Source organism: Carassius gibelio, chromosome B5 (assembly GCF_023724105.1).
Source record: "Carassius gibelio isolate Cgi1373 ecotype wild population from Czech Republic chromosome B5, carGib1.2-hapl.c, whole genome shotgun sequence".
Lineage (NCBI taxonomy): Eukaryota > Metazoa > Chordata > Actinopteri > Cypriniformes > Cyprinidae > Carassius > Carassius gibelio.
The window spans coordinates 888,371-914,873 of NC_068400.1; the positions used below are offsets into that span (position 1 = coordinate 888,371).

The 26,503-nt window shown below is 34.6% G+C and overlaps 1 protein-coding gene across 15 annotated transcripts in view; it reads left to right on the forward strand.

Annotated features, from left to right (window-relative positions):
- The window catches only part of LOC127957836 (uncharacterized), a 73,872-nt gene extending 52,446 nt beyond the window's left edge, over positions 1-21,426 (forward strand). For 2 of the 15 annotated variants that reach the window (XR_008153855.1, XR_008153851.1), the window contains exons 2-5: positions 20,022-20,082; positions 20,305-20,492; positions 20,584-20,676; positions 21,228-21,257. Coding sequence is in view for 1 of the 15 variants with exons in the window: in XM_052556541.1 (XP_052412501.1) it covers positions 20,584-20,676; positions 21,228-21,362 (228 nt within the window). In the remaining 14 variants the exon portion in view is untranslated. Of the gene's footprint in view, positions 1-18,371; positions 18,681-19,386; positions 19,447-19,499; positions 19,655-20,021; positions 20,083-20,304; positions 20,493-20,583; positions 20,677-21,227 lie in introns of those variants that run through there. The other 13 variants (XR_008153852.1, XR_008153849.1, XR_008153861.1 and 10 more) reach the window with 12 other exon arrangements.
- Positions 21,427-26,503: the final 5,077 nt, after the last annotated feature.

The window sequence follows — 26,503 nt, forward strand, 5'->3', positions numbered from 1 at the left end:
TTGTGATGTCATACAGAAATTTTATTTGTTTCAGTAAAATCAGTGAAGCAAAGTATTTTATATTAAATATTCAGATTTTTTTTTAACTACAAAATAATTTGCTCATTCAAAATAAGACATTAAATATCTAATAAAAAAATAAATAAAACAGTCCATTTAGATTTCGTGATGACCCTAATGTCTATAAAGCTAAACTGTACCTCAAAAACGAAGCAGTGTTTTTTTAATATCACTGACATACGATTTAAATTTTTGTAAATATTTTGAATTATATTTAATTTTTAGATTTTCTTCTACATTGTATGTTCTTAAAACTGTATATATTTTTATAGTTTAGATAAAGCTTTAGCGATTTTCTTATGCTTTTGTTATTTTATTATTTTTATTAGTTTTTTTTAAATAAATTTAGTTAGTGTTTTTATTAGTGTTTTCCATTTTATAAGTTACTGTACTTAGTTTAGTGCGGACAGACAGACAGATATACATAGATAAACATTTGTACATATATTAGTATTAAGCAAATATAGAAATGAAAATAGTTAAAATATTTTATATATATATAATTTCTTTCATTAATTTTTTTTAATGTTCATTTCATTTTATTTCAATTATGTATGTATTTGTTTTATAGCTTTACTTTTAGTTAACGATGATAACCCTGCTCTGAATGCCTCAATTGCTGTCCTACTTTGTATCCCAGATGTTCCCTAAAAAAAGAGACAGGTAAAGCAGCATTCTAGGTTTTTTTGGGGTATCTTGACCCTGAAAAACAATGCCAGATTGAGGATAGCAGGCCTCTAGGACACCTTCCCCATCATGCTTGCCACAGAACAACATTTTTGTCCCATTTAAGTGTATTAACACGCTTTACTTTCAGGGACATTTCCAATGGCGTGATTTGTTTTGACGTCAGCAATAAAAAGCTTCAAACTTAGCATTAAAAAGACAATGGCCTGTCACTTAATGGCATTGCTCTAGATCTGACGGGGGCCACCGGAGGCGCGTGTACGTCGAGCCCCGCGGTGCTGCGTCTTAAACTGTGACTCTTGACGAATGATTGTTTCAAGGAGATTCGTGTTTCATATTCAATGTGGGTAAGACAAATCGGACTGCACACATAAATCTTGCATATCTCCACATTAGCGATGCATAGCAGGATATCAGGCAATCCAGTTCAAACAGTGCCTTGGGTTAGTGTTTGAGCAGAATTAATGAGACAGAATGGCAAAACAACCAGAGATGAATGGAGGCTCTGCGGTTCAAAAGAAGCAGATGAGAGAAGAGATCCCTGCAAAGCATTACCTGCTTAAAACAGGATGGACAAGTTTCCCACAATTCAGTCTAGAAAACAGAAATAAAAAGGAAAGAAAATCAACTGAATACATATTCATTTGAGGTTTTGAAAACTCAAATTATAGTTATGACACGCATTCAACAATGCAACCATCAAAAGAAGATGATTTATGGCAAACCCACTGGAAAATCCAGCTAAAACTACCATCTGATGGTAAACGCTGGTTTTATATGGTTTTAGGTGGTGATTATTTGAAAACATCAATTAAAGATGATTAAGAGTTACTGGTTTTAACTAGTTTTCCAGTAGGTTTGCAATCTTTTCATGGTAGATTCTGGTTTTATCTGGTTTCTAGGTGGTCATTAACTGAAAAAGTCAAATAAAGAAGATTAATGGAAACCCTACTAGAAAATCCAGCTAAAACTAGATTCTGATGGTAAATGCTGGTTTTATATAGTTGAAACCATGAAATTAAGAAGATAAATTGCAAACCTACAGGGAAAACCAGTTAAAACCATAATCTGACGGAAGACACTGGTTTTATTTAGTTGAAACCATGAAATGAAGAAGATAAATGGCAAACCTACAGGGAAAACCAGTTAAAACCATAATCTGACGGAAGACACTGGTTTTATTTAGTTGAAACCATGAAATGAAGAAGATAAATGGCAAACCTACAGGGAAAACCAGCTAAATCCAACATTAGATGGTAGACGCTGGGTTTTATTTAGTTGAAACCATGAAATGAAGAAGGTTCTTTGAAAACCTACTGGAAAATCCAACTAAAACCATCTTTTTATGGCATACACTGATTGAAATCATGAAATAAAGATGATTAATGCCAACCCTACTGGAAAATCCATCTGAAAACCAGCTTACGATGGTAGACGCTGGTTTTATGTTTTACATGGACATTAATTGAAACCATAAAATGAAGATGTTTATGGGTTGCTGGTTTTAACTGGATTTGTTTTCCACTAGGGCTGTCACCTTCTCATGGTAGATGCTGGTTTTGTTTGGTTTCTAGGGGATCATTAACTAAAAATGGTCAAATAAAGAAGAACAATGGAAACCCTACTAGAAAATCCAGCTAAAACTGGATTCTGGTGGTAAATGCTGGTTTTATATGGTTGAAACCATGAAATGAAGCAGATAAATGGCAAACCTACAGGAAAAAACAGTTAAAACCATATTCTGACGGAAGACACTGGTTTTATTTAGTTGAAACCATGAAATGAAGAAGATAAATGACAACTCTACTGGAAAATCCAGCTAAAACCAGTTTCTGATTCTACAGATTGGTTTTATATGGTTTCTAGGTGGTCATCATGATTGCGGGATCTGGTTAGTTAAGCAAGATATGAATTGGATTTTCTAGCAGGGAAAGATTAGAGAAGAAATAAGAGAAATAATATGAGAAAGGAGTGTGTGGAAGAAATTATTACAGAGCAAAATTACTAGCCTCAAGATACTGGATCTATGACAACACTGATCGACATACGGCTCAGATTATTTTGTGTTTAATTACACTGACACCGGTAGTTTTTGCGTCAAAGTTTTCCCCTAAACCCCACTGGCGCCTCACTGGTCTGATTCATCTCAGCTGGACTTCTGGCAGCTTGTGACATTGCTGAAGGCGACTCAATCTGTCGCACAAGAACTTTCTGATAAACTAGCCATGATATACTGCAATCATAATGCTAATACATGCATATAATTAAGGGTGTTTTTTTTTTTACTTGATTTGTATTTTATAAAAATTTTTGGAAAATAAAAATTTATTTTTGCTACACCAATGTCCAATAAAGTTGTCATTTTATTTTATTTTATTGTTTAATTTCCAATCAAGTTGAAATTATTATTATTATTATTTCAAATTGTGCAAAAAAGTATGTAAAGTAAATATTATTTCGGATATATAAAATTCTAGCTATAAACATTTTATATATTTTATATATTTTATATTATATTTTTTTTTTCTTCAAAAAAATATTTTGTATAAGCAAAAATATGATGAGGAACAAATTTCCAGACAATAAAGGCTAATAAAACTGATTAAGATTTATATATTTTTCTCTCTGTTATATGAAAGTCCAGTTACAACGTCACATTTTACTGCAAAATAATTTATTTTGACTAAATTTCAAATGCATTTTATTTAATTTTTAGATTAAATCGTTTTACCACAAAATGAACGCTTGCATAAAATCTAAAAATCAATTCTAAAAATAAAAGTGCATAAAAAAACAACAACAATAAAACATTTGTTTTACTGTTATAATAAAAATAAACTATTTTAAAATCCTTTGTGTAAAAATATTTTTATCAACAAAAAAAGGAATATTTTGTAATATCCAATTACAGTTGCAAATTAAGTGTGTGAATATTCTTAAATATTACATGTATATTTGTTTGAACATTTTATAACCTAGACATTTTAGAAAGTGTGAAAGGGAAAACCTAGATAGTGTGAAAAGTGTACTGTTGGAGAGTTTATTTTTCAAGTAGTTGAAGAAACACCCAAATATACATTAACTGAATGGTTGATTGTTTCATTAATGGAGGGCGTCTGACGCTTTAGTCAGAGTTTATACAGCACAAGGAGCGCTATTATGGCACGCACCGGCCTCATACATCAACAGAGTGCCATAGAATGAGGAAATATGAGGATGGTGAACAAAAATGACTTTGCAAATTAATAAGCTTCCACTGTGACGATGAGAAACAAGGACACTTCAGGCCGAACTCCGCAGATGTGTGTCGCCGTGTAGTGAAAGTGACTGCGTCTGGCTCTGTGTACAATCACATGAACAGAAGTTAAAAACAGATCAGGAGCAACAGAATCAGGCCGAGAGCGAAGTGCAGCTCCAGCGCTACCATTAGTGCAGCATTGCATCAGTTTCTGACAAGACTGTGTTTAATTACCACAAAGTTATGGACATCAATATATCAGGTAACCCTGGTTTAAAATTGTTTAAAATGCAATTTCCAACTTAAAAAAAAAAAGAAAAGAAATTAGATTAAATAATTAAATAAGTACAGACAGTGTGCAACATCTTTAGATATTTACAAAATATTTAAATGAAAATATTTAACATTTTTGGGGGGTTATATGGAAGTCTAATAAAAATTTTACATTTGACTGTAACTATTTATTTTTACTACTTTTCAAATACATTTTATGTTTAAACTACTTTGTTTTACCAGTAAACCAACACTTTTTGAATCTTGAAGAATGAAAACCCATTATAAAAATGTAATTATTAAATTCCTGAAATAAAAAATGCTTTAAAAATGAAATGGTGACAAAAAATGAAAAATGAAAATAAAGAAGAAATTATTGATAAAATTGCAATAATTTTTTTTTTGTTTGAACATTTTATAATGTGGATGTTTTTAAATATTTAAAAAATATTTTGTGCAAATTAAAACTATCATTTTAAAACTGTTTAAATCTTATTAAAATTGTTACATTTTGTTATTTTGTTATTTTTTTCTCTCCTTTTTAAGCTTAGCTTTAATTTTATTGCCACACCAAACCCAGAATTTCAATTTTATGAAAATACAAATGTGAATCATATTTTTTTTTTTCATTTTTTTTATTTGTTTCAGATGAAAATATATATGTATATATGTATGTATGTATTTTAAAACTGATTTTGTGCAAATTAGAAGACAAGACATACTGCTATTTTCAGTCCCTTAACTCTAAGTGGTTCAGATGCATTAATCTCAACAACCGTCGATACTCTGGAAACCTTTATTGTCCGGCTAATTAAGACGAATCAATAGCATTAACATGACATGAAACATGAATCTATAGCTTGATGACGAGTAACTGAATGTCCAAAAATTCACGTCTAATTAAATACCCCAAACAACTCGATCTCTTACTTTCTACTGAATTCTTTTGCAACATAACTGCAAAAACAGCAACCGTTTTCTCTCTAAACCTCTGCAACGAAGCATCTTGGGCTCTGTGTTATCTTGAAGTAACGGAGATGGGGACCTGCGTGAACATCATGTCATCGTCTCACAAACTCTCACACGCACACCTCAGAGTGAGACCTTCTCACGTCAGAGTAAAAATAAGTGTAAATCTCATTAACATCGACTTCGCAGAAAAGCAGGAAGAGGTGATAATTGAAACCGGTAGAAGAAAGGGTCCAGCCATCAGCAGCAGAAGAAATGAAATGTTGACTCAAGATGTTCGTTCTTCAGTAGAAAACTAAAGATGAACGTTAGCATAAAAGCAGTGTTTATGTCTTGTGATGTGTAAGGAATTTTTAGGTTAAGTAGTCAGTTGCCTAAACTTATGTGACTTTATGTGCTGATAATGTGTTTCTTAAGTATTAATGTTCATGCATCTTCTTTAAAGAACCATCTTTCTTACCTTTTTATAATCTGGAGAGCCTAAATCCTATTCTAAGTGCACCACACGTGATGTAAATGTTAAACAAATCACTTGTTAAATATCTTTGCATGAGACTACTGTACATGCAAGAACTACATCTTGTACAAACCTGTCTTATACATTTTAAATGTTCAGAAATAACGCGAGAAAAATGCTTTAAATGGCTGAAGGTCATGTTGTGTAAAAACAGTGAACAGGAGTTTCAAGCATGATGCAAACATGAAATATCAGAAATATTAGTGTTTACAGGTTTTTTATTCAACTGAGCTGTTTTACCATTGTTTTTTTCAATGTAAACATGAATGCATTTGACTGTTGCATTAAAATTAAATTTGAGTCAACTACCATTTTCTTCCTTTTTTTTACTAATCGACTGTCCGCGTTGCATCTCAGTCAACACAGAAGCGATATATTCTTCTTATGGTCACTCACAGAGCACGTCACACATGCATGCATCGCTTCTTTTCTCTTTACTGTTATTCTCAAAGCGTCTAATTTAACGATTGGCAATATTTGTGTTCAAAATGTTGATTCCTTGATCTGGATCTGAGGTTTATCTGCAGCTATCTGTGAACAGGGACTGAGGAGGAACGGAGGGAAGTTGTTGACTTTGCTAGAGGACGCAGGAGAACAGAAAGGAGAAAGAGAGCGAGATAAAGACTAGAGATGTGTTTGACAGCGGTTTGAGGGCAATTATCAGGAGAGCGGCTCGCGTTGGACAGGAGAGGTGAGCTGTGAAGAGGAGCAGAGCTGGATGAAGTAATAATACACTGTTTTATCCTAATAGCAAAGCAATTTAAATAAAATCTGCTTCATCAAAAGTTAAAAATAATATTGCATATCAATGCAAATAGGTGCGGAACAACAAAGAAAAGGAATTAATAATGATATATAAAATAATTATATTTTTTTATTAATTATATAAAAATGCATATACATATACATTTTTTTACTTGCATATAATTTATTATAATTATAATATCTGAATAATTTAGTAGGATAGTAACACCCATCTAAGTGAATATTTAAATTGGACAAATTATAAAATAAAAAAAGTAAATGATCATCTGGAATACAAATTATATTTAAATATAAATTATGAAAAATTGATTTTATTTTAGATGTTAGAATAAATTAAATAGAGAGAGAATTGTATTTGATATTTAAATAAACATTAATTATAACGAAAAAATATATAATTATAAATCAAACATATATTTTCAGAATTATAAAGTTAATAATTAAATTGCTTGAAAAAAAATAAAAAAAAATAAAATAAAAATAAATAATAAAAATAATAAATAATAATAATATTATATATACACACACACACACACACACATATATATATATATTTACATTAAAGCATTTCTAATGACAGGTCACATTTTACCACAAAATTAATTTATATAATATTCAGACCATATTTTTGTAAAATTCACTCAACTCATGTCAGACTAATGGAAAATAAAGGTTTTTTGTGTCGAGTGACCCAGAAAAACAATCTTTTGACTTACTCTGAAATATTAATACCTTAATTATCTCATTTTGACATTTCTTTATACCCTCTATTAAGCAACATTCAATCCAGCCCTAAAATGAGTGTGATTTCTGTATGAAGTTCAGACAAAGCACTCGGTTTCTGACTCAGTGCTGCAGGAAACTAAGACAGAGAAAGAAATGACTCACTGTTCGTTGACGACAAAGATGCAGTTGTCTTGTGAAGGAACGCCTGTGACGGGATGCTTGCAGGTCACCTTTCGCTCATTGTGACTGCAGGAGAGAAAAGACACAGGATTCGTGGGAATTAGAGACATGTGAGACTGCTGTTCACACTTTGACACTCGATAAAGAGCCGTTCGATGATTAAAATGATTGAACGAGTCACAGATTCAAGTGCTGTCCTGCTGCTAAACATCAGACCATCAGAACAAGACAAGAACAGAGAATAAACACCAAGCATGAGGAGAAAAACACTATTCACTATTTTACACCAGTAGACACATGCAGGATAGTTTCTAGCTGCCACAACAATAATGTAAAAGACGTAGAATTTAACTGAGGTGTTGTCATGTGTGTATTTGGTTACTATAATACAGCAGCACTGAGCATTTGTGTACTTAAAAGTTTAATCAATAGTACTTACAACTTACTTGTTACTTACTAGTACTAACTAGTTAAAAACAAGAAGTTAAATAAATAAATAAATAAACATTGTTTTTTTTTAAATAAAATAAAATAAGATTTTTTTAAAACTAGCCATTTCGCTAAAAACATAAAAATACAATAAAATAGTTTAAATTAAAACAAATTATATATAAAATATATAAATATTAATATAATTGAATAAGAAAAAATAAATAGTATACACACACACACACACACACATATTTCTAACATGTGAAATAAATAAACTAACAAATAAATAAATAAATGTAGGTGAAAGATTATTCCTTATCTGATTAAAAAACAGAATAACCAATACAATAATAAAAATAAATAATAAAAAATATATCTTACATATCAAAATAAAATATAATGTGAAAGAGAATAACTAAAAATATATTAAATAAATATAAAAATATATTAAAATAAATACTTATAATTCCAATAAATACACATATTTAAGTAATGTTAATAATATGAAAATAATCAATTATATTAAAAAGTTAATAATGATATTTACTTAACACCCACCCTAATAGTTTTGCATTCATTTCTTTAAAACAAACAAACAAAAAATTACATTAATCAAATATACGATAAAATCACCTATTAAGAACAGGTTATTATTTGTAAACACACACACACACACACACACACACACACACAAACTTCTATCTAAACTATCTCTCAAGGCTGATGTCAGCACCAGCATCTAAACCAGAATCCATGTCAAACCAGCGATCGCAGACCATCACAGACCGGTTTGAGTCTGATTTCCCAACAGGACAGAGCCAAACATGATGTAACCCAGATGAAAATCCACAGATGACATCTAACCAGCAGCAACACACACACACACACACACACACACACACACACAGCTACACACCTTGAGCGAGAGGTGGTGCAGAATTTCAACATGTCTGTCTGTCTGTCTGTGTCTCCAGGGACCTCTCTCTCTCTCTCTCTCTCTCTCTCTCTCTCTCTCTCTGCTGTTCATCACTGATCCACACATGCTCTCAGCAGTCATACACCCACCCTCTCCCCGTCTCTCCTCTCCACCCTCGTCCTCTCTGCCACGAGGCGCAGACGTCTCAATAAACACAACTGCAGATAAATGCCTCTCTCTCACATGGAGAGTCACAGGGCTGCTGGGTAACATGTGGTCAGACGGAGGAATGCTGGTCAGCACCAAGGTTGAGGAGAACGTCACATAACACTCACACACATGCATTAAAGCATGAAAACCGTAGGATTTCCCAAATCAATTCAGAATAAAGACAGTACAAATAACACCATGATTGCATATATATATAAATATATACATGTAATTATATTAACATTTATGTAACATATAAGTGACCCTGGAGCACAAAACCAGTCTTAAGTGTCAATTTTTCGAAATTTAGATTTATACCACATCTGAAAGCTGAAGAAAAATAAGCTTTCCATTGATGTATGGTTTGTTAGAATCGGACGATTTTTGTCCGAGACACAACTATTTTAATATCTGGAATCTGAGGGTGCAAAAAAATCTAAATACCGAGAAAATCACCTTTAAAGTTTCCCAAATAAATGTATAGCAATGCATATTACTAATCAAAAATTAAGCTTTTACAAAATATCTTCATGTACCATGATCTTTTCTTAATATCCTACGGATTTTTAGCATAAAAAAAAAAAATTACATATATATATATATATATATATATATATATATATATATATATATATATATATATATATATATATATATATATATATATGTGTGTGTGTGTGTGTGTGTGTGTGTGTGTGTGTGTTACATAAATGCTAATATAATTACATATATATTCTATATGATAATTCAAATATATTCTAAATCTAATATGCATATATATATATATATATATATATATATATATATATATATATAACAATAACATAATAGTATATCATAGCAGTATTTTCAGTTTTTTTTTTTTTGGTTTGCTTGATAGCTTTATTTTTATATTTAGTAGCCTAGCATGACCTCATCCAGTGTTTCCTAAAGCAGGATTATGTGTCTTTATGTTGTTATATGTTCTCTCTGCTGAAGATTGAAAATCTTCATCTAATCTCCTTTTTGAAAGCCTTTAACCCTGTGTTTGTCCTAAAGCTCACGTAAGGAACGGCCCAAGGTTCACAACGGCATATTGACTGTTCCTCGTTTAGCTTGAGACGAGATCCTTAAGACTTCTGTGTCCTTTTCTGCTTCTCATCTCCAAATCTGTTCATTTGAAACCAGCCGAGAGCGATATGATTGGCTCCATTGATTGATGATAAATCTTTGGATGTGGATACCATTTGGGGCGTCCGTGCTTGTGATTTCGGCACAGTTTACTGGCTAATTTATTATTGCTAGAAGGATGCTAATCACTTTACCGACCTCTTTTTCAATCCATCATGCGTCCGGTCGCTGGGTTTGCCGGCGTGGGCTTCTGCCTCCGCTGCAGCATCTTATTTCAAAAACCAAAGTGACTACCTTAAAACTGTTCAAAAGAAAACCTTTCAACCAATTCAGTGAAGAGGTTCAATCTGAAATGTATTGGTCTTGACGCTCTTAAACCTATCGGTCACTAATTAAAAAAATAAAAAGATAATTGCAAGTCTATATCTTACCACTCTTTACTTTTTTCTCAGATCGGCATGAAACAGTATAAACACAATTTAGTTGAACTGCGAGATATCTTGCGATTCTGACTTTATAAAAAACAACAAATCAGAACTGTGCAATATAAAGTTGTATGATTTTTATTTATTTATAACTAACATTTATAATAACAGTTGGCAATTGGCGCTATTGTATATCAAAAAGTTCACACAGTTCACATTTAAGCTCAGGGAGAGCAATGCAAATAGCACAGGCTCCTTCTTAGCCGAAGGCAATTATTATAATTAATAATTCATTTTCACAGAAATTTAAGAGGAAAATTACGAGATGCTTATTCATAAATGCAAGGAAAAAGTCAGAACTGTGAGAAGTTGCAATGACCCTTTTATTTATTTATTTTTCCAGTTGCAGCAACAGGCTCCCATACAAATCCTTCATAAAATGTGTAATCAACAACAAAATATATAAAATATTAACAGCGAGCTGTAGTAAACACTTCTCCACACTCTATCAGGAGAGTACTGTACATGTGACACGGCATGGTACATTATGTCACGTGTAGAGCGATTCATGCATACATGCATGACTGTCAGCAGATCGCATAAAAATAGCCAGCATCTCTCTCTCTGCCACTCAGAGGTGAATTTGGGCGAGGAAGTCACACTTGACTTGTTTCTGTCACATCGGTGGATCACTGAAGGGCTGTGTCTGCGCTCTAGCTCTGCCAGACCTGCAGGGACCGCAGATGTGCCGGAGAACAGGTGGACACAGCATCCAAACCGCTGCCAGACACCATGAACCTTAAACTCACTCTGTTCTCAGGCAAGAGCGAGAGATGATTGAGGAGCCGTCAAGGAAGCACACGTCTTCATGAATCTCCTCGACTTGACGCGCTCTGAAGGGCTTTTGTAAGGCGTGTTAAACCATGGAAGGATGGATGGATGGAGGGATGGGAGGGATGGATGGAGGGATGGATGGATGGAGGGAGGGAGGGAGGGAGGGATGGATTGATGGATGGATGGAGGGAGGCAGGGATGGAGGGATGGGAGGGATGGGACGGATGAAGGGATGGATGGAGGGAGCGAGCGAGGGAGGGAGGGAGGGAGGGAGGGAGGGAGGGAGGGATGGATGGAGGGAGGGAGGGAGGGATGGATTGATGGATGGAGGGAGGGAGGCAGGGATGGAGGGATGGAGGGAGGGATGGATTGATGGATGGAGGGAGGGAGGCAGGGATGGAGGGATGGATGGATGGATGGATGATGGATGGATGGATGGATGGAGGGATGGATTGATGGATGGAGGGAGGGAGGCAGGGATGGAGGGATGGATGGATGGATGGATGGATGGAGGGATGGATGGATGGAGGGAGTGATGGATGGAGGGAGGGAGGGAGGGATGGATGGAGGGAGGGAGGGAGAGATGGAATGGGATGGAGATACCAAAACACCAAATAGCAGCAAATCTATATATAAACTATGTACAAACATGCAGGAATATGCTAATTAATGTAAAATTATTATGTATAGAAATGTATGCATGTATAAAACATATAAAAATATATAAATGTACACAAATATATATGGGTGGGCATATGCTAATTGATTGTTATGTCACTTGATTATTTCTGAACGTGCGTTTTAGATTCAACAGATCATCTGGGAGGAGGAGCAGAAACGTCTGCTTTGAACAGCTTGAATAGAGACGCAGTGAAGCTGAGCTTGTTTTGCACTCGTGCTCTTCAAAGAGACTGTACGGTTGCAGCGCGTACTTCATTTGATTAATGGGGTAAAACCAGTAATATCAGTAATGGAGAACAGAGCGGTTGATGGCTCATTTTCTGCCGTGTCATTGTGAAAGCCTGCGGCAGCACTGAGAAAATTGCAGAAAATCACAAGCCCCTTTTTGGGCTTTCACAGAGATTTGCTTACGTGATGATTGGCCGAACGTGGAGCTCATGAAAGAGAGATTTCTACGAATCGCCTGAGAGTCTGAAAACAACACGCTCACATTAAAGACACTCATAAATGACAACACTGGAGTGAAGGAAGTTGTGGAAATGATCGAACGGGTCAGTATATACACTCACTCAAAACCCGTTGCACACAGGAATACATATAATACATATTTTTGGTGGAAATTTGGGAAATTGAAACAAAATCAACAAGTGTTTTCCACAGTTCCACACTCTCCCTGCACACTGACGGCAAACAAGCACATTGCAAATCACACTAATTGGTTGTAAACACAATTTGTCAAAGCACAAGCCACAGGCTAACAGACAGAGAGCAAACAGAAAAAGAGCGATCATGACAGGAAGTGGTAATGATTTTAAAAGGGAAGCAGCATGTACTGATAATCGAAACAAGGGGCAACAACTCAAAAACAAGTTTCTATTAAGACTGTATGTCCAAGACAAAAAAACAACAACAGAGCAATACAAAAATCAGATTTGGATGTGTTTTTTGCAGTATGCATACCGTACCCAGTATGCAAACTGAATGTGGTGCTCCTACAACCAACCGCAGCCACAATGAAGCACAATTAATTTAACTCAATTTTTGCCAAACATTATTTTTTACACAAAACTGAATTAAAAATGTATAACAGCCACATTTAATCCAATAAAGCAATGATTTTTTGTTTTAGTTAACAATAATGACCCTATAATAAAGTGAGGATATGGAGCTCTTACTTGAAAAAACAAACAAAAAAACATCACATTTATATTTATAAGCCCAAACGGAGCAAAAATAAAATATCTTTATACAGTGTACTAGGTTATAATGAATACATTAAACTAAATGCAGTATATAATGTGTGCTATTATTCCATTTTGAACACAACCATTATCTCATTTATTGAGTAAAAAGGCATGAGATTATGTCCATCCAGTCATTATGATCATTAAATGTCCATACGGTCCCAAACCACTGTATAAAAGGTGGCAGTAATTGATGTGACCCAGTGGCTAAATTTAGCTTCACATTCTGTGAAAGGTTCTTTTGGAAATAAACAATGTTCAGTGTTCCTGTGGGCATTCAAAAGCTTGGGGTGAAAACGAACAATAAAGCATTTGCCCCCGGCTCCATGCTATTCACATGTGCTCTCTGCGGCCCGCGACTGACCTTTCTGAAAGGTTAGCATGCCCTCGCGCCCTCCAACGAATCAACGCACAGCTTTCCAGAAGAGCATTTCCTTCAACGGCACACGCTGAAGATTGAAAGATTGAGATGGAATAGAGTTTTTGGTGATGTAATTTAAATGATCATATATGAAGTTCAATTAAAAACCAAGAAAAAACTGATTATTAGCTGGCAACAGATGTTTTATTATTAGCATTGGCCAATAGGTTTTTCTGTTTGGCTGATAAGCGAAATGTTCAAATTCATTTTCAATGCCAAAGTCAAGGTTGGATGTATGGGATATAAATACTGCAAATTTGATATAGATGCCAAAACAACATTTCTAGAAATATCTGAACTCATTTAAAATCACAAGTGAGTTATTCATAGCAAATGTAATTCAACAAGAAATGGGTCTTTACATGCAATTTGACTTTTGTAAAATGGTGTGACAGAGTGAAACAAGATATTCAACAAGAAAAGAAATGTTTCCATTGGAACTGACTGAATTTTGAAAAGTGGGGATTTAATCCTAGAATGGAAACCAGATTTGAAGATGTGACCAAAGAATGGCTAAAAAAGTTATTCGGCTGTTGGTTTGCACGACTGAATGTGGACTTTCTAATCAAAACACATGGGAAATTTACTCAGAAATTTGGTAGAGATGCCAAAATGACATTTTTAGAAATATTCCAAATCATTTTCAATGTCAAAAGTGAGTTATTCAATGCTTTGCTGCATAGTTTGCTAATTAATGAATAAAAAACTATTTGGCTGTGCGTGTTGTTTTCTAGATCAAAGATACATGGGAAATGCTGATTATACTTAAAGATCTGAAGATGCCAAACATGTCATTTTTAGAAATATTCAAAATCATCTTCAATGTCAAAAGAGTGTTATTCCATGCAAATGGATGTCAATATGAAATGGATCGTACTCTTCACAACCAATTTTACTTCTCTTTTCACACAAAAATGACAATTTTGACATTATTTACTCATCTTCAAGTTGTTCTAAAACTGTATGAGATTTTTCTTCTATATTTCAGGGACTATTGGTAACAGCAGACGATAGCCATTGACTTCCATAGTTTATGGAAAAAATGCTATGTAAGTCAATGGCTGACATCAACCGTTTGGTCACCAGCTTTCTTCCAAATAACTTCTTTCATGCTTAGCAGAAGAAAGAAACTCATACAGGTTTGGAACAACATGAGGGTGAATAAATGATCAAAACATTTTCATTTTGGGGTGAACTATCACTTTAAACAAGGCAGGTTATGTGACTACAAATCTAAAAAGTTTTCAAACACTATTTAAAAGGACATTTCTAGGAGTCTATAAATGCATGAATAAAATGAGCCACTGCTGCCAATCTTAAAACTAATGATGCATTTCAGTTTAGATGAATCATCTCTGACTGAATGAATCTCTTGCTACCATCATCCGATCTGGAAGCCCAACTCATAATTAGTAAATGACTAATTCTGAATAAATATGCCACACATATCGTGTGAAATAGAGGTGGTATTCGTTCATTGTGAATCGTTCATAACGGCGTACTGTTTGAAAGAGATACCGGCCCACTGCAAAAGTCAAACTGTTGATAAAATCTTAATTTAAAATTCTCTGAAGAACAACCAGCAGAGAATAAACGTCATGGCGTTCACATCTTAAAAACATCACACGCTTGAGTGCAGTTTAGGAAAAAATGTCTAAAAAGCGCCAAATCCTGGACAGGCTTATCGTATTACGAAAAAGGGCCAATATAAGCCGCCCATGGAGAATCTAGAGAAGCCGCTTCAACTGTGCAAATGGAAAGAAAGAGCAAATCCCCTCATTTGTTACTTAATCAGAAAGTAATTCCTTCAAGAAGTTTGATTCCAGAATAAGTGATTGTACATTTCATAAGCGGGTTAACCAAGGCGAATCTGGGAGTATCCGAGGGGTCCGAGCACAGATTGGTATGTATAAGAAACTGGCACTAACTAGGACATGTACAATGCAATGAGCCATTTTTACAAATTAAACAGCCAGTCAATGTTTAATATATGCAAATAATAATAATGGTCCATAGGAACCACCCTTAATTATGCGATTCACTTCTAACATGTTTTGAGGCTGTAAGATGCACCAGTTTAATTTTCTTTCACACCAAAGCATTAACTGGCACTAGAACTCTTTCAGTGCAACTTCTGTCAAGAATTGTTACTAAACATTCATTGTTTCCAAGTAGCATCTCATACATTGAGGTTAATGTTAAAACAGTGAAGATAAGATTGTATCACTTTGGATTGACAAGCTAAAAACCTTCTTAGATTGCGTTAAACCAGACTAAGAAAACCAGTTAAGACTATAAAAGCCGCTTAGTCTGGTCTTTGCGGGTTCTGTACAATACAATTTTGGTCCGTAAAATTTTACAGATGTTTTAGAAAGAAGACTCTTCTGCTCACCAAGGCTGCATTTATTTGTAAAAAAAATACAGAAAAAAAACAGTAATGATGTGAAATATTATTACAGTTTAAAATAGCTGTTTTTATGCAAATATATTTTAAAATGTAATTTATTTCTGTGATCAAAGCTGAATTTTCAGCATCATTACTCCAGTCTTCAGTGTCACATGATCTTCAGAAATCAGAATAATCATTTTTATTATAATCAACATTGACATGCTATTTAACATTTTTGTGGAAGCTGTCATGAATTACTTTTTTTTTCAGGATTCTTTAATGAATATAATGTTCAGAAGAACAGTATTTATATATTAATAGAAATCTTTTATAAGAGTATACATCTTTGCAGCCATTTTTGATCTGCAGATTAAAAGCATTAATTTTTTTTTTAAACTTAAACTATTGCAACGTAGTATATTTCATCACAATTTCTTCCAGCATTGTGATATAACACATTCAAACCAGTCATATAGACATCACACTGAAGAAAGACATTTGGGTTTTTAATGCATGATTTTTCTTATGTAAATGAGAAAAGATTCATTGTTTTGTTATTGCAGACATACTTTGATTCAATTTTGCCAGAGCAAATCATGTTAACACAGAGCACACTGCAGGATTTAGATTATTGCTGTTAGATGCATACATCAGTAACACTGTTAAACTCCACCGCACCATTAAGTGCAACTGCTTTTAGTGTGGTGTTATTTTAAAAACACTAATGTTAAGTACCGCATGCAATCTAATGTGCTTCATAAAGTGATGATTGCACCTGCTTCTGCAATCACCAGCACATTACATCACCAACACAGTCTGATAGAGCCGCTGAGCACTTCCTCCCAAGTACACATTCGCTCATGTCTGGCGCAGGCGGCTCTGCGTTGGTGTTGCTAATAGTAACTGCTGCAGATGGCTGTTGTTGTGTCAGTAATGGCAGGGCTGTATTCTGGCTCTTTTGCCTTAAAAAGCACGACAGGAAGTTCGGAAAAAAAGCTATACAAGAGGCTCATTTGAAGGCAGATGAGCCGAAAGAGAGGCTCCCGTTGAGATGCTTCAGAAAACATCAAACCCGAGCGCCGGTTCTGAAAACCCATCAAGCAGTTCATTTCTTCCAGCTCACAATCGCCCACGTGCTGATTAGAGATGCGCAAATGAACGACGACACGCAGGACTGTCAGTAAATCTCAATTAAAAGCACAGGAGTGTGTGTTTCCTGGAGGAGGTGATGGAGCGGCTTGTTAGCCGCTGAACATCTGAAGTTTTGCATGAGCAGAAGAGTACGCCCCATTATTCTCTGGCGGTAATGGGCTTAAAGGGGTCATCGGATGCCCATTTTCCACAAGTGTATATGATTCTTTAGGGTCTTAATGGAAAGTCTGTAACACCTTTTTTACCCTGTCAAAATAGCTCTTTTCAGAGCATGCAGTTTTGTAGCATTTTCCTTTAAATGTTAATGAGCTCTGCTGACCCCGCCCCTTTCTTCAACTGTTTCTTGGCCAGATCTGATTTTTTTTTTTTTTTTTTTAAATGTGACCTGCCGAAACCAGATTTAGATATTCTTTCTAAAAACTGCAATTGTCTAAAATCTACACTTTTTTTTAATGCAAAATAAAAAAAAAATTAAACATTTAAATTCCTCTAATCTGTACAAAGTTAGAGTTGTTCTCTCACTTAAACAACTCTCAAAAATAAAGTGATTAATTCAAAAGATTAAAAACACTATAATAGTTTATAAATAATACTGAAACAGCATCTCTGAACTGCATCGCATTAGTATGTTGACTAGAAATCAAAGAGTGCGGATGAAGCATGAGATGTGTTGAATGTGGCTCACACATGAAAAAGGATGAGAATCGTCTCAAGACTGCATGACGAAACACAAACTTTTGGCAACTTAAAGACATTTTTAGTGCAAACAGCCATAAAAGTGACACATGCATGCATATTTAAAAATAAAAATGTCACAATTGTGAATCAGCGTTGATTTGCATTGCTCAAAGCAGACTGTAGTTGTGAGCTCAAGGTTCATTTATGTTTACAATGGGTTAATAAGCAGAACCAAACCACAGCAGCTTTGGGAATAACCATTACATCATCTCAAACAATCATCATACTGGATTCAGCTGGTAATGTTACTGCATTCAAGACTCATCTGCTAATCAATCAACACACACACACACACACACACACATCTCACTGTGAGCAGGCAATCCATCAGCCTTCACATTTAAAATCATTACTGCAACACACCGGCATGCAAACGTGTGTTTTGGTTATTTCAGTATTTTTTATACACTGAAAAAAGTGCAACAGCCCTGTCATTACTCTAAAGCACATTTTATACTTAATCTGACTTAAATTATTTAATTTTCTGTCTTGTTCTTGAGCTTAAGTAAATTATTTACTTTAATTTAAAGTAAATCTAAGTTTTGTTGGTTTAATTTAAACTATTTGCTACACATCAAATCAATAATTTTGCGTTCTGTGTAAACCACGTGACCACTGACGTAATCGTGGTTGGGTTTGAGAATTTTACGATCGACGGCCATCTTGTTTCCCCTCACATCCAGACTGCGGCTGACAGCAGTTCCACAATATCGGTGAGTAACTATACAAAATGCTTTAATTTACTGTAACTGCATCTGATAAATATGTAACGTTATATGATGCGTTTGAATAAGTTAACTGTTTTATGGGTGCGTTTTGTCACATGTACATACACCCACGCATCTTTAATTGGGCGGATTGCATGAAGTTACTGACACGTTAGAGTGAGCAAAGAATCATGGATCAATGAAAAATTAAGAGCTTGATTATTTTAAAACCGCTATTAGCCGCGAAACAGAACTGAAATCGTTAATCCCACAAGGGCTTTCTGTGCTTGTACACCGGAGGCACGCGCACGAGACCCACAGCGTCAGCACTGTCTCCTGCCGTTTGAATATTAAAATATATACACAAAATATGTCGAAAATGTCCGTCTTAATTAGCTTAAATATAACACAGTGACTTATGAATTAAGAGAGTGTAAACTTTTGGGAGTACATTAGATTTGAGTCAATACACTGAAAAAAAAGTGCACATGGCATGTCATTACTCTAAAGAAGTCGTTATAACGTTACTTGATCTAACTCAAAACATTACATTTTCTATCTAGCCATCAGTGTAATGTAAATATTTGGTCAATTTAAAATTAAAAGAATGTATTGTTAGTGTAAAATATACATTTATGTAAATTGAAATTTAAAATATTGGTTCCCATTGTCACGTGATAACGTAATCCAGGGTCATGCGTGAGGACGTTCAGCATTCTTGTTAAACCGCATGGATGAACTCGGCGTGGTAAAACATGAATAAAGAAAATTGGTAAGTAATTTTAAACGTACATCTGGGCCGTATTATTAAAATTATACGTGTATGATTTCATAAAATGTTATGTTTTACTGGTGTTTTACATACGGTTAGTATTAACGTACTAGTTTGACTGCTCTAAATCGTTTAGAAGGTTTACACGTTTCCCTCATTACAATGTTAAACCGAGTGGAAATAAAATAATACAAGAAAACTGCTTCAGGTGAGATGGATTGATATTGAAACGTAGTATAAAGACTGTTTCGGGTATGCTGGAGTGCGATACTGTACTGCTACATGTATAAAGTACATGCACGCTTCAGACACTTGTATAGACTTAACGTTTTTATGAAGGTATATATTATGATGATTTTTATTGATTTATGAAACTCATGTTCGCAAGTTATTCGCTCTGCTTACTTGTATGGTCTCTCATTCATGATTAACATTAGCTTTACATGAAGGCCCACACACATGTCTTTAGTGACATGCCTAAACACTTATTTTAACTCATTGTGTCGACCAGCATACTCGCAAATAAGTGATCTGTTTATGTGAGCCAGGTGGTTAATTCATTTTGTCTTTTGTAGGACGGGGTACTGCTGAACAACAATTAGGACAGGTTTTGAATAATCCAGCCACATGAAAAACGTAAGTAATTTGCACCATTTAATTTTTGCTTTGGAGGATAAGTCTTGTTATTTATCTTTCTTCTCTCCTATGCTCTACCTCACCATTCTCATTGGCAAGTAACTCAATGTGAAAATGTCTTGGATGCCCTAATTATATGTTTTGTTGTTTAATGCATTGTGTGCATATGTCTTTTACAACTAGTTCTCAAAGTAATCTTTTTTTTTTTTTTTTTTTTTTCAGAAGTCTATTTTCTGTTTCTCTTTCTTACAGATTAATGCAGAATTTTTTCGCAACACGACCTTACCTCTACAATCAAGATTTATGGCCTCTTTGGACAGACAGACAGCTCTCAGCTTCTCCAGGTTATTAGGAGCAAAGGTGGAGCCCTCCGTGAGAAAACTAAGGACACTATTAAAGTTATGGATCAGGTATTGGTTACATGCAAACAAATTTGCTTGTGGTGATCAATTTAGTAGTGTATTGGTCTAATAAAAACAATACATCTTGAACATTTTGTAGAGTTTGGACATAGACATCAGAAGAGAGTGCCTGCTGAAGTGCCTGATCACATACCTTGGTGAAGATGCAAGCTGTCTGATCAAAGAATACCAGGTAATATAGACAATGTAAACTACTGAAATATTCTACAACCATGTTTGCCTTAAAGTTATATTTCACTACCAAATCAACATTTCCCTATGTTTTACTCGCCCTCAAAGCATCCTAACTAAATTTCGATTTGGTAGTGACATATCACTTTATAGTTAAATTACTAAATTGTGTTATCATTTACACATCAGCCTGTGTGACTTTCTTCCACGAATATGTCTGTGATTATCTACAATGGTCAACACATTGTACGAGCGTTTGCTTGTACAAAGTGTTTAAAAGCATTTTCAAAGCTAAAGAAAGTGTAAAAGTACATCTTCACCCAAAAATTTTCATCACTTACTCTACTCTTGTAATAAGCCGTTTACATTTTATTTTTATGCTGGACACAAATGAAGGTATTTGAATGAAAGTTAGCAACAGACGTTTGGGCTCTACATTGACCTCCATAGTAGGAAAGCTACATTTTGGAATTTTCAGATGAAGGGATATTTTTTGTTATTATTTTTTTTTTTTTTCACATTCCCTCAATTTACTCTCTCCTATGTTTTTAGGCTGACCAGAGGGAGGAAGCAGAGAGAGAATTTGAAAAGACCACCATGGCGTTTTTTGTGATCCGTGAAACTGATGCTCTTAGTCGTGCACTGGACATTTCCATTGTCATTGACGGTGTAGAAGTACTCAATTAATTGCCCTCTGTTGCATGTGCCTGTGCATGTGTATTTGTATCAGGATGTTATTATGACAAAATAAACTGTCAAATGTTTGATGCTTGAAGTCATTCATCTTAGTTGATAAAATTACACATTCTGAAAGTAATTTTTGTTTTCATATTACATCAATGTTTTAAATTGTATTTGTTTGGATATTTGGTTAGATAGAAAGTAAAATAATTAAGTTAATACAAAGAAAAAACATTAAGACAAAGTATAATTTGAGATCTCATTAAACTTAAAAATATTAGTTGATTCAAAGATACTTTTTGCTTTGGCTAAGTAATAGATAGTTAATTCTTTTCAAAGTAAAAATTTTAAGTTGATAAAAAGTAAAGTAATTAGATGTAACAAGTTGACGCAATTTTTTTACTTTGATCCAATGAAACACTTTTTTTCAGTGTAGTTTTCATATCTATATAGTTTGGTTTTTCAAAAATGTTCTGTTTTTAATTAATAGGTAAACAACATAACATGTTATAATATGCATGTGTGTGCGTGTGTGTGTGTGTGTTTATTAGAGGTGGGCATAGATCAATTTTTTTAATCTAGATTAATCTCACTGTGATCTTGAAATTAATCTAGATTCATCTAAATTAAAATGGCTCATTCGAATTCTGCTGATGACATTCAGAATATGTGTGTTACCCAAATAAAATTGACAAACAGTAAGTCTTTGAGAAGGGGTTTATCAAGCTAGGTGGTGCATTAGAAAAGGGGCTAATCTCCTGTTTCCAAAATGAATCACAAAGTGCTTGAAAAAGCTGTAAACTAATTCCACATTGCACAAGGTGCAAACAACATTACTCCTGTTTCACACCAATGTTTAAGTTTGTACAGTAGGTGTCAAGGTACAGAAACCAAATAATAGCACCGGATAGTCTTCAAAGTAAAAATGAAATATACAATCAAACCTACATTTATTCAGACACCTTCAACATTTCTCACATTATTACAGTTTTGCTATATATAATCAAAAATTATATCTGGTTTCTGAATAATATTTGGTTTGACTGTTAAAACTACAAAGTAATTCAGTCAAGAGCTGTGAGTGATTTTCGTTTTCATTTTCTTGGATTAACATTACAGCAGCCAGTAGCTAAATTAGGCGCGGTCACTTTAAGAGACGATGAACGCATCCAATATAATATACATTAGATCCAGCCCTGGATCTTCTGTCTCTCTGCTGGTTCCGCCCAGCCCTGGATCTTCTGTGTCTCCGCTGGTTCCGCCCAGCCATGATTTTTCTGTGTCTCCGCTGGTTCCGCCCAGCCATGATTTTTCTGTTTCACCGCTGGTTCCACCCAGCCCTGAATCTTCTGTGTCTCCTGTATTCCCTCCCAGCCTCCCTCTCCCACCTCCTCCCAAACCTGCTGGTCCCTCTGCTCCACTTCCGCTGGTTCCGTCCAGCCCTGATCCTCCTGTCCTTCCTCCCATCCTTCTCCTCTCTCCTCCTCCTAGACCAGCCAGTTCCTCGTCATCCCTGCTGGTGGATGAACGCATCCAATATAATATACATTTTTTCCTCAACTGTTTACTTTCACTTAAGAAATAACTGACAGTTTTTTCGAGCATAATTTCCAAGGTGGATATTTTGACATATTTTGTATGTATTTGTCGGCACAAGAGCAAAAATAAGCAAATTCGATGTTCAAGTGTTTTGAGACGCCTTTCTGTGCGCGAACCCTGAACACCAGAACACCGCGATGCTGAATTGGGCTCTTTCACATCTTTTTGTTTGTTCAAACTGCGATTTGTATTTGTTCGTTCATGTGCAGGAGGGACTTCGAGGAGAACTTCGCAGAAGAGAGCTCGGTTCAGTGTCGCTGTCCGTGATACGCGGCTCTCTCTCTCTTTCTCTCTCCGCACCTAACATGGCACGCGAGTACCCAGCTAACGTTACTCTGTTCAGCTTTTCCGCGTCTTGTTTTTGGATGCTTGGATTTTTTTTTTTTACTTTCAGTGATTATTAATTAGTTTATTTTTGTATTCTTTAACACATTTGTTTTATGAAATATTTTTCAGATTCGGTTTTGGTTTTAATTATTAATAATCTTTTTTGGTATTTTCCGTTTTATTTTAATTTTACTTAAATTTTTGTACATTTACTGATATGTAATTTATTATTATTATTTTAAAACATGTCTATAGTTCTATATGTCTAGTATAGTATATCAGTTTTAGTTTTAGTTAAACATAGCTGGCATCTAGCTGAAATTATATTTTAAAAAAATACACTTTTTCCAATAAAATTATATTTTAATTATAATAAATTGTGACGATTATTTTTTTATGGTTTTAGTTTAAGGTTTAAGTAACTACAATAACCCTTTTCAAGACGCATAATGTTTCAAAGTTGACTTGTTCGTTATATTACATGATCCACATCATCAGAAATTCAATTTTATGTGTCCTTGCACAGTTTATTTGCAGCAAAAACTAAAGCATGAAAATGTGCTTTGTGTTCCTCTGTAAAACAAACATATCATCACCTATGCACTGCATGTAAAAGAAAAACCACAGACCTTTTCATTAATACTGAGCCTTCAGCCGTTTCTGCTGCAAAAACAGCTACACGTGTTAATCAGCTTTGCCTCTACAGCCTCACTCATAGAGGGTTGAGGGGTGAATCCTAAAGTGTCTCGTCCACTTCTGAGTCTGAGCTGTGGAGACTGCAGACAGCAGGAGGCCGAGCCAATGATGTCTCAATCCATCTCCCATCTCTCCACACCATCTGCTTCCCATCAAAACACGCTTTTAGATCCACTTTCAGGGCTCTATACATCATCTCTAGATCGCGCCGGGTGACACTCATGACTATTTGTCGCAACAGATGAAAGTAAAAAGCCATAGCAGAAATATTTAGAGATGGGAAAACAAATGGGCTCTCAGTACCAGTATGTTTCAGAGGAAATGCATGACTGCTGCCCCATGGAGGAATCATGCTAATGCATTGCACTGCTAAAAATATTTTATTTATATATATATATAACTTGTTTTTCTTTAAAAAAAAATCTAAACATCTTTAAAACTAGACAAATATGCATGATTTGCATGTGATATTAACAAAGTGTTAATATTTCATTAAAATTGTTTGTAAAAAAAAATTGCTAGTTTTGTATATGCACATACACATACTTTATCAAATTATATTTCTTTTTTTTAATACTTAAGTATATTTATAATTACTTATTTATACACACATAGACATTAAATACAGGCTATATAGACACACTTATTTTTTTAAATAACATGCAGTAATGCATTTTTACTGTAATATACAAGATGAGGAACTTGTATTGGGAACATATATATAGGGTGAATTTCGATTTGTTGTCAACAGTGAAGGATATCATCTTCATTGTGGAAATCAATCTGCAGCTTTAGCTCCGCTGGGACAGAGGGTTTGCAGACTGGCAGAACTTTTAGAAACAGATGGTATTATAAGTGCTTGACCTAAATTGATCTGAACCCGTGGCGTCCACACAGATGGGCGTATCTGGTTACACACTCAAGCCCAAAATGCTTTGGGGTGGTTTGGGTTAAGAATCTGACTGGACGGCACACACATGTAGCAACACTCAATATCCTCATCAGAAAATGCATTAATGCTTTTACCAGAAGTAAATGATCATTTTAACAGGAGGCTTGTGTGCCATTGAAGTATGTGTGTTCCTGTAGTAAAGCAGAAGCACAGAAGTGAATCACGAAGAGCCTGTGGGAATGACGTGTGTGTGATGGAGGTCATTTGTTCAGAGCTCTTGTTTCTCTAAACACACAGCTGTGTTCATCCGCTGTAACTAAAGCTCGCCTGAAGCCCGTATGTGTGACACACTCACATGCAACACTTAGCTTTCCTGTAAATGCAACACAGGGCTGCACATAAAATACACAATGACTAGAATGTAAAGTCATTAAAGATCCATGCTGCAAGTCCAACTGAAGTGTAGTCGTTGCTCATGAATATTAATCGCTCTGCTTGATGTTTCAGAACTTGTTGTCTGACTGGCATACGTTGTGCGCTAATCAGCTGGTGAATCAAACAGTCTGGCCAAATCATGGCTCATGAATATTTAATAAGTTAACTGACTGGCTCCAGGTAAGCTACCAGACAATATCTTCACAACCTAAGCAATATTTCATGCATCATACCTACATTTCACATGCAGGATGTGTTCTTACATTCAACAGAATGAGACGCGTAATTAAAAGCAAGAAAATCTATTCATAACTTTGAATCTACAGCAAACAAATATAATATTAATAGCGGTGTGAATGAGTTTATGGGTATGAATTGAACGCAGTGAGCTAAAAATACAAAAAAGAATGTCGTTCACGTCTTTCTATTGAAACAAAAAACTTTCACAACCAGTTATAGTCTGATTTACAACAAATTACTATTTTTTTTTTTGAGTACTCATGTGTGAGTACTTGAGTACTGAGTTCTGTTATGCAGCACAAATTAATGGCTAGAAACTCATCTTTCTATTAAATATAAACCAAAAACAAACACAGTGAGGAACTACTCTTATGAACCAGTTCTTTTAATGAATCACTCAAGATCAAGCAAGCCAAGTTTGGAAAAATGGAGATGCATTTTGCATAAGTGAGTATATGACTACTTTGACAACAGAGTATGAGTAGTATTATGTAACACAACATAATGGCTAGAAAATCAAACATACAGTGTTACCAGTGAAGTCTGATTCACAAAAATAACTCTTATGAACCAAATGATATAATAAATCATTCAAGAAGTCTCAACATGCCAAGTTCTTTCTAATTTAGTGTCAGGCAGTATGTGTGTGAACTAAGTAAATTAATACTTTAAATACCTAAACAACCAACATAGTGCGAGCAGTGAAGTCTGATTCCTAACAAATTACTTTTATAAACCAATTATTTTAATAAGTCATTTAAGATGCCAAGTATAACACATTTAGATGCATTATGCATTATGCAGTACATATATGCACAAATAATACTTTGAGTACTTTGACTTTCCACATTTGCTCTGCATGGCAGAAACGAATGAAGTGATTAATTGCAATCTTGACAGACAGGATTAATATTTAATCAGGAAAATGGTGATATTTGCAGATATTTTCTTTATTTGC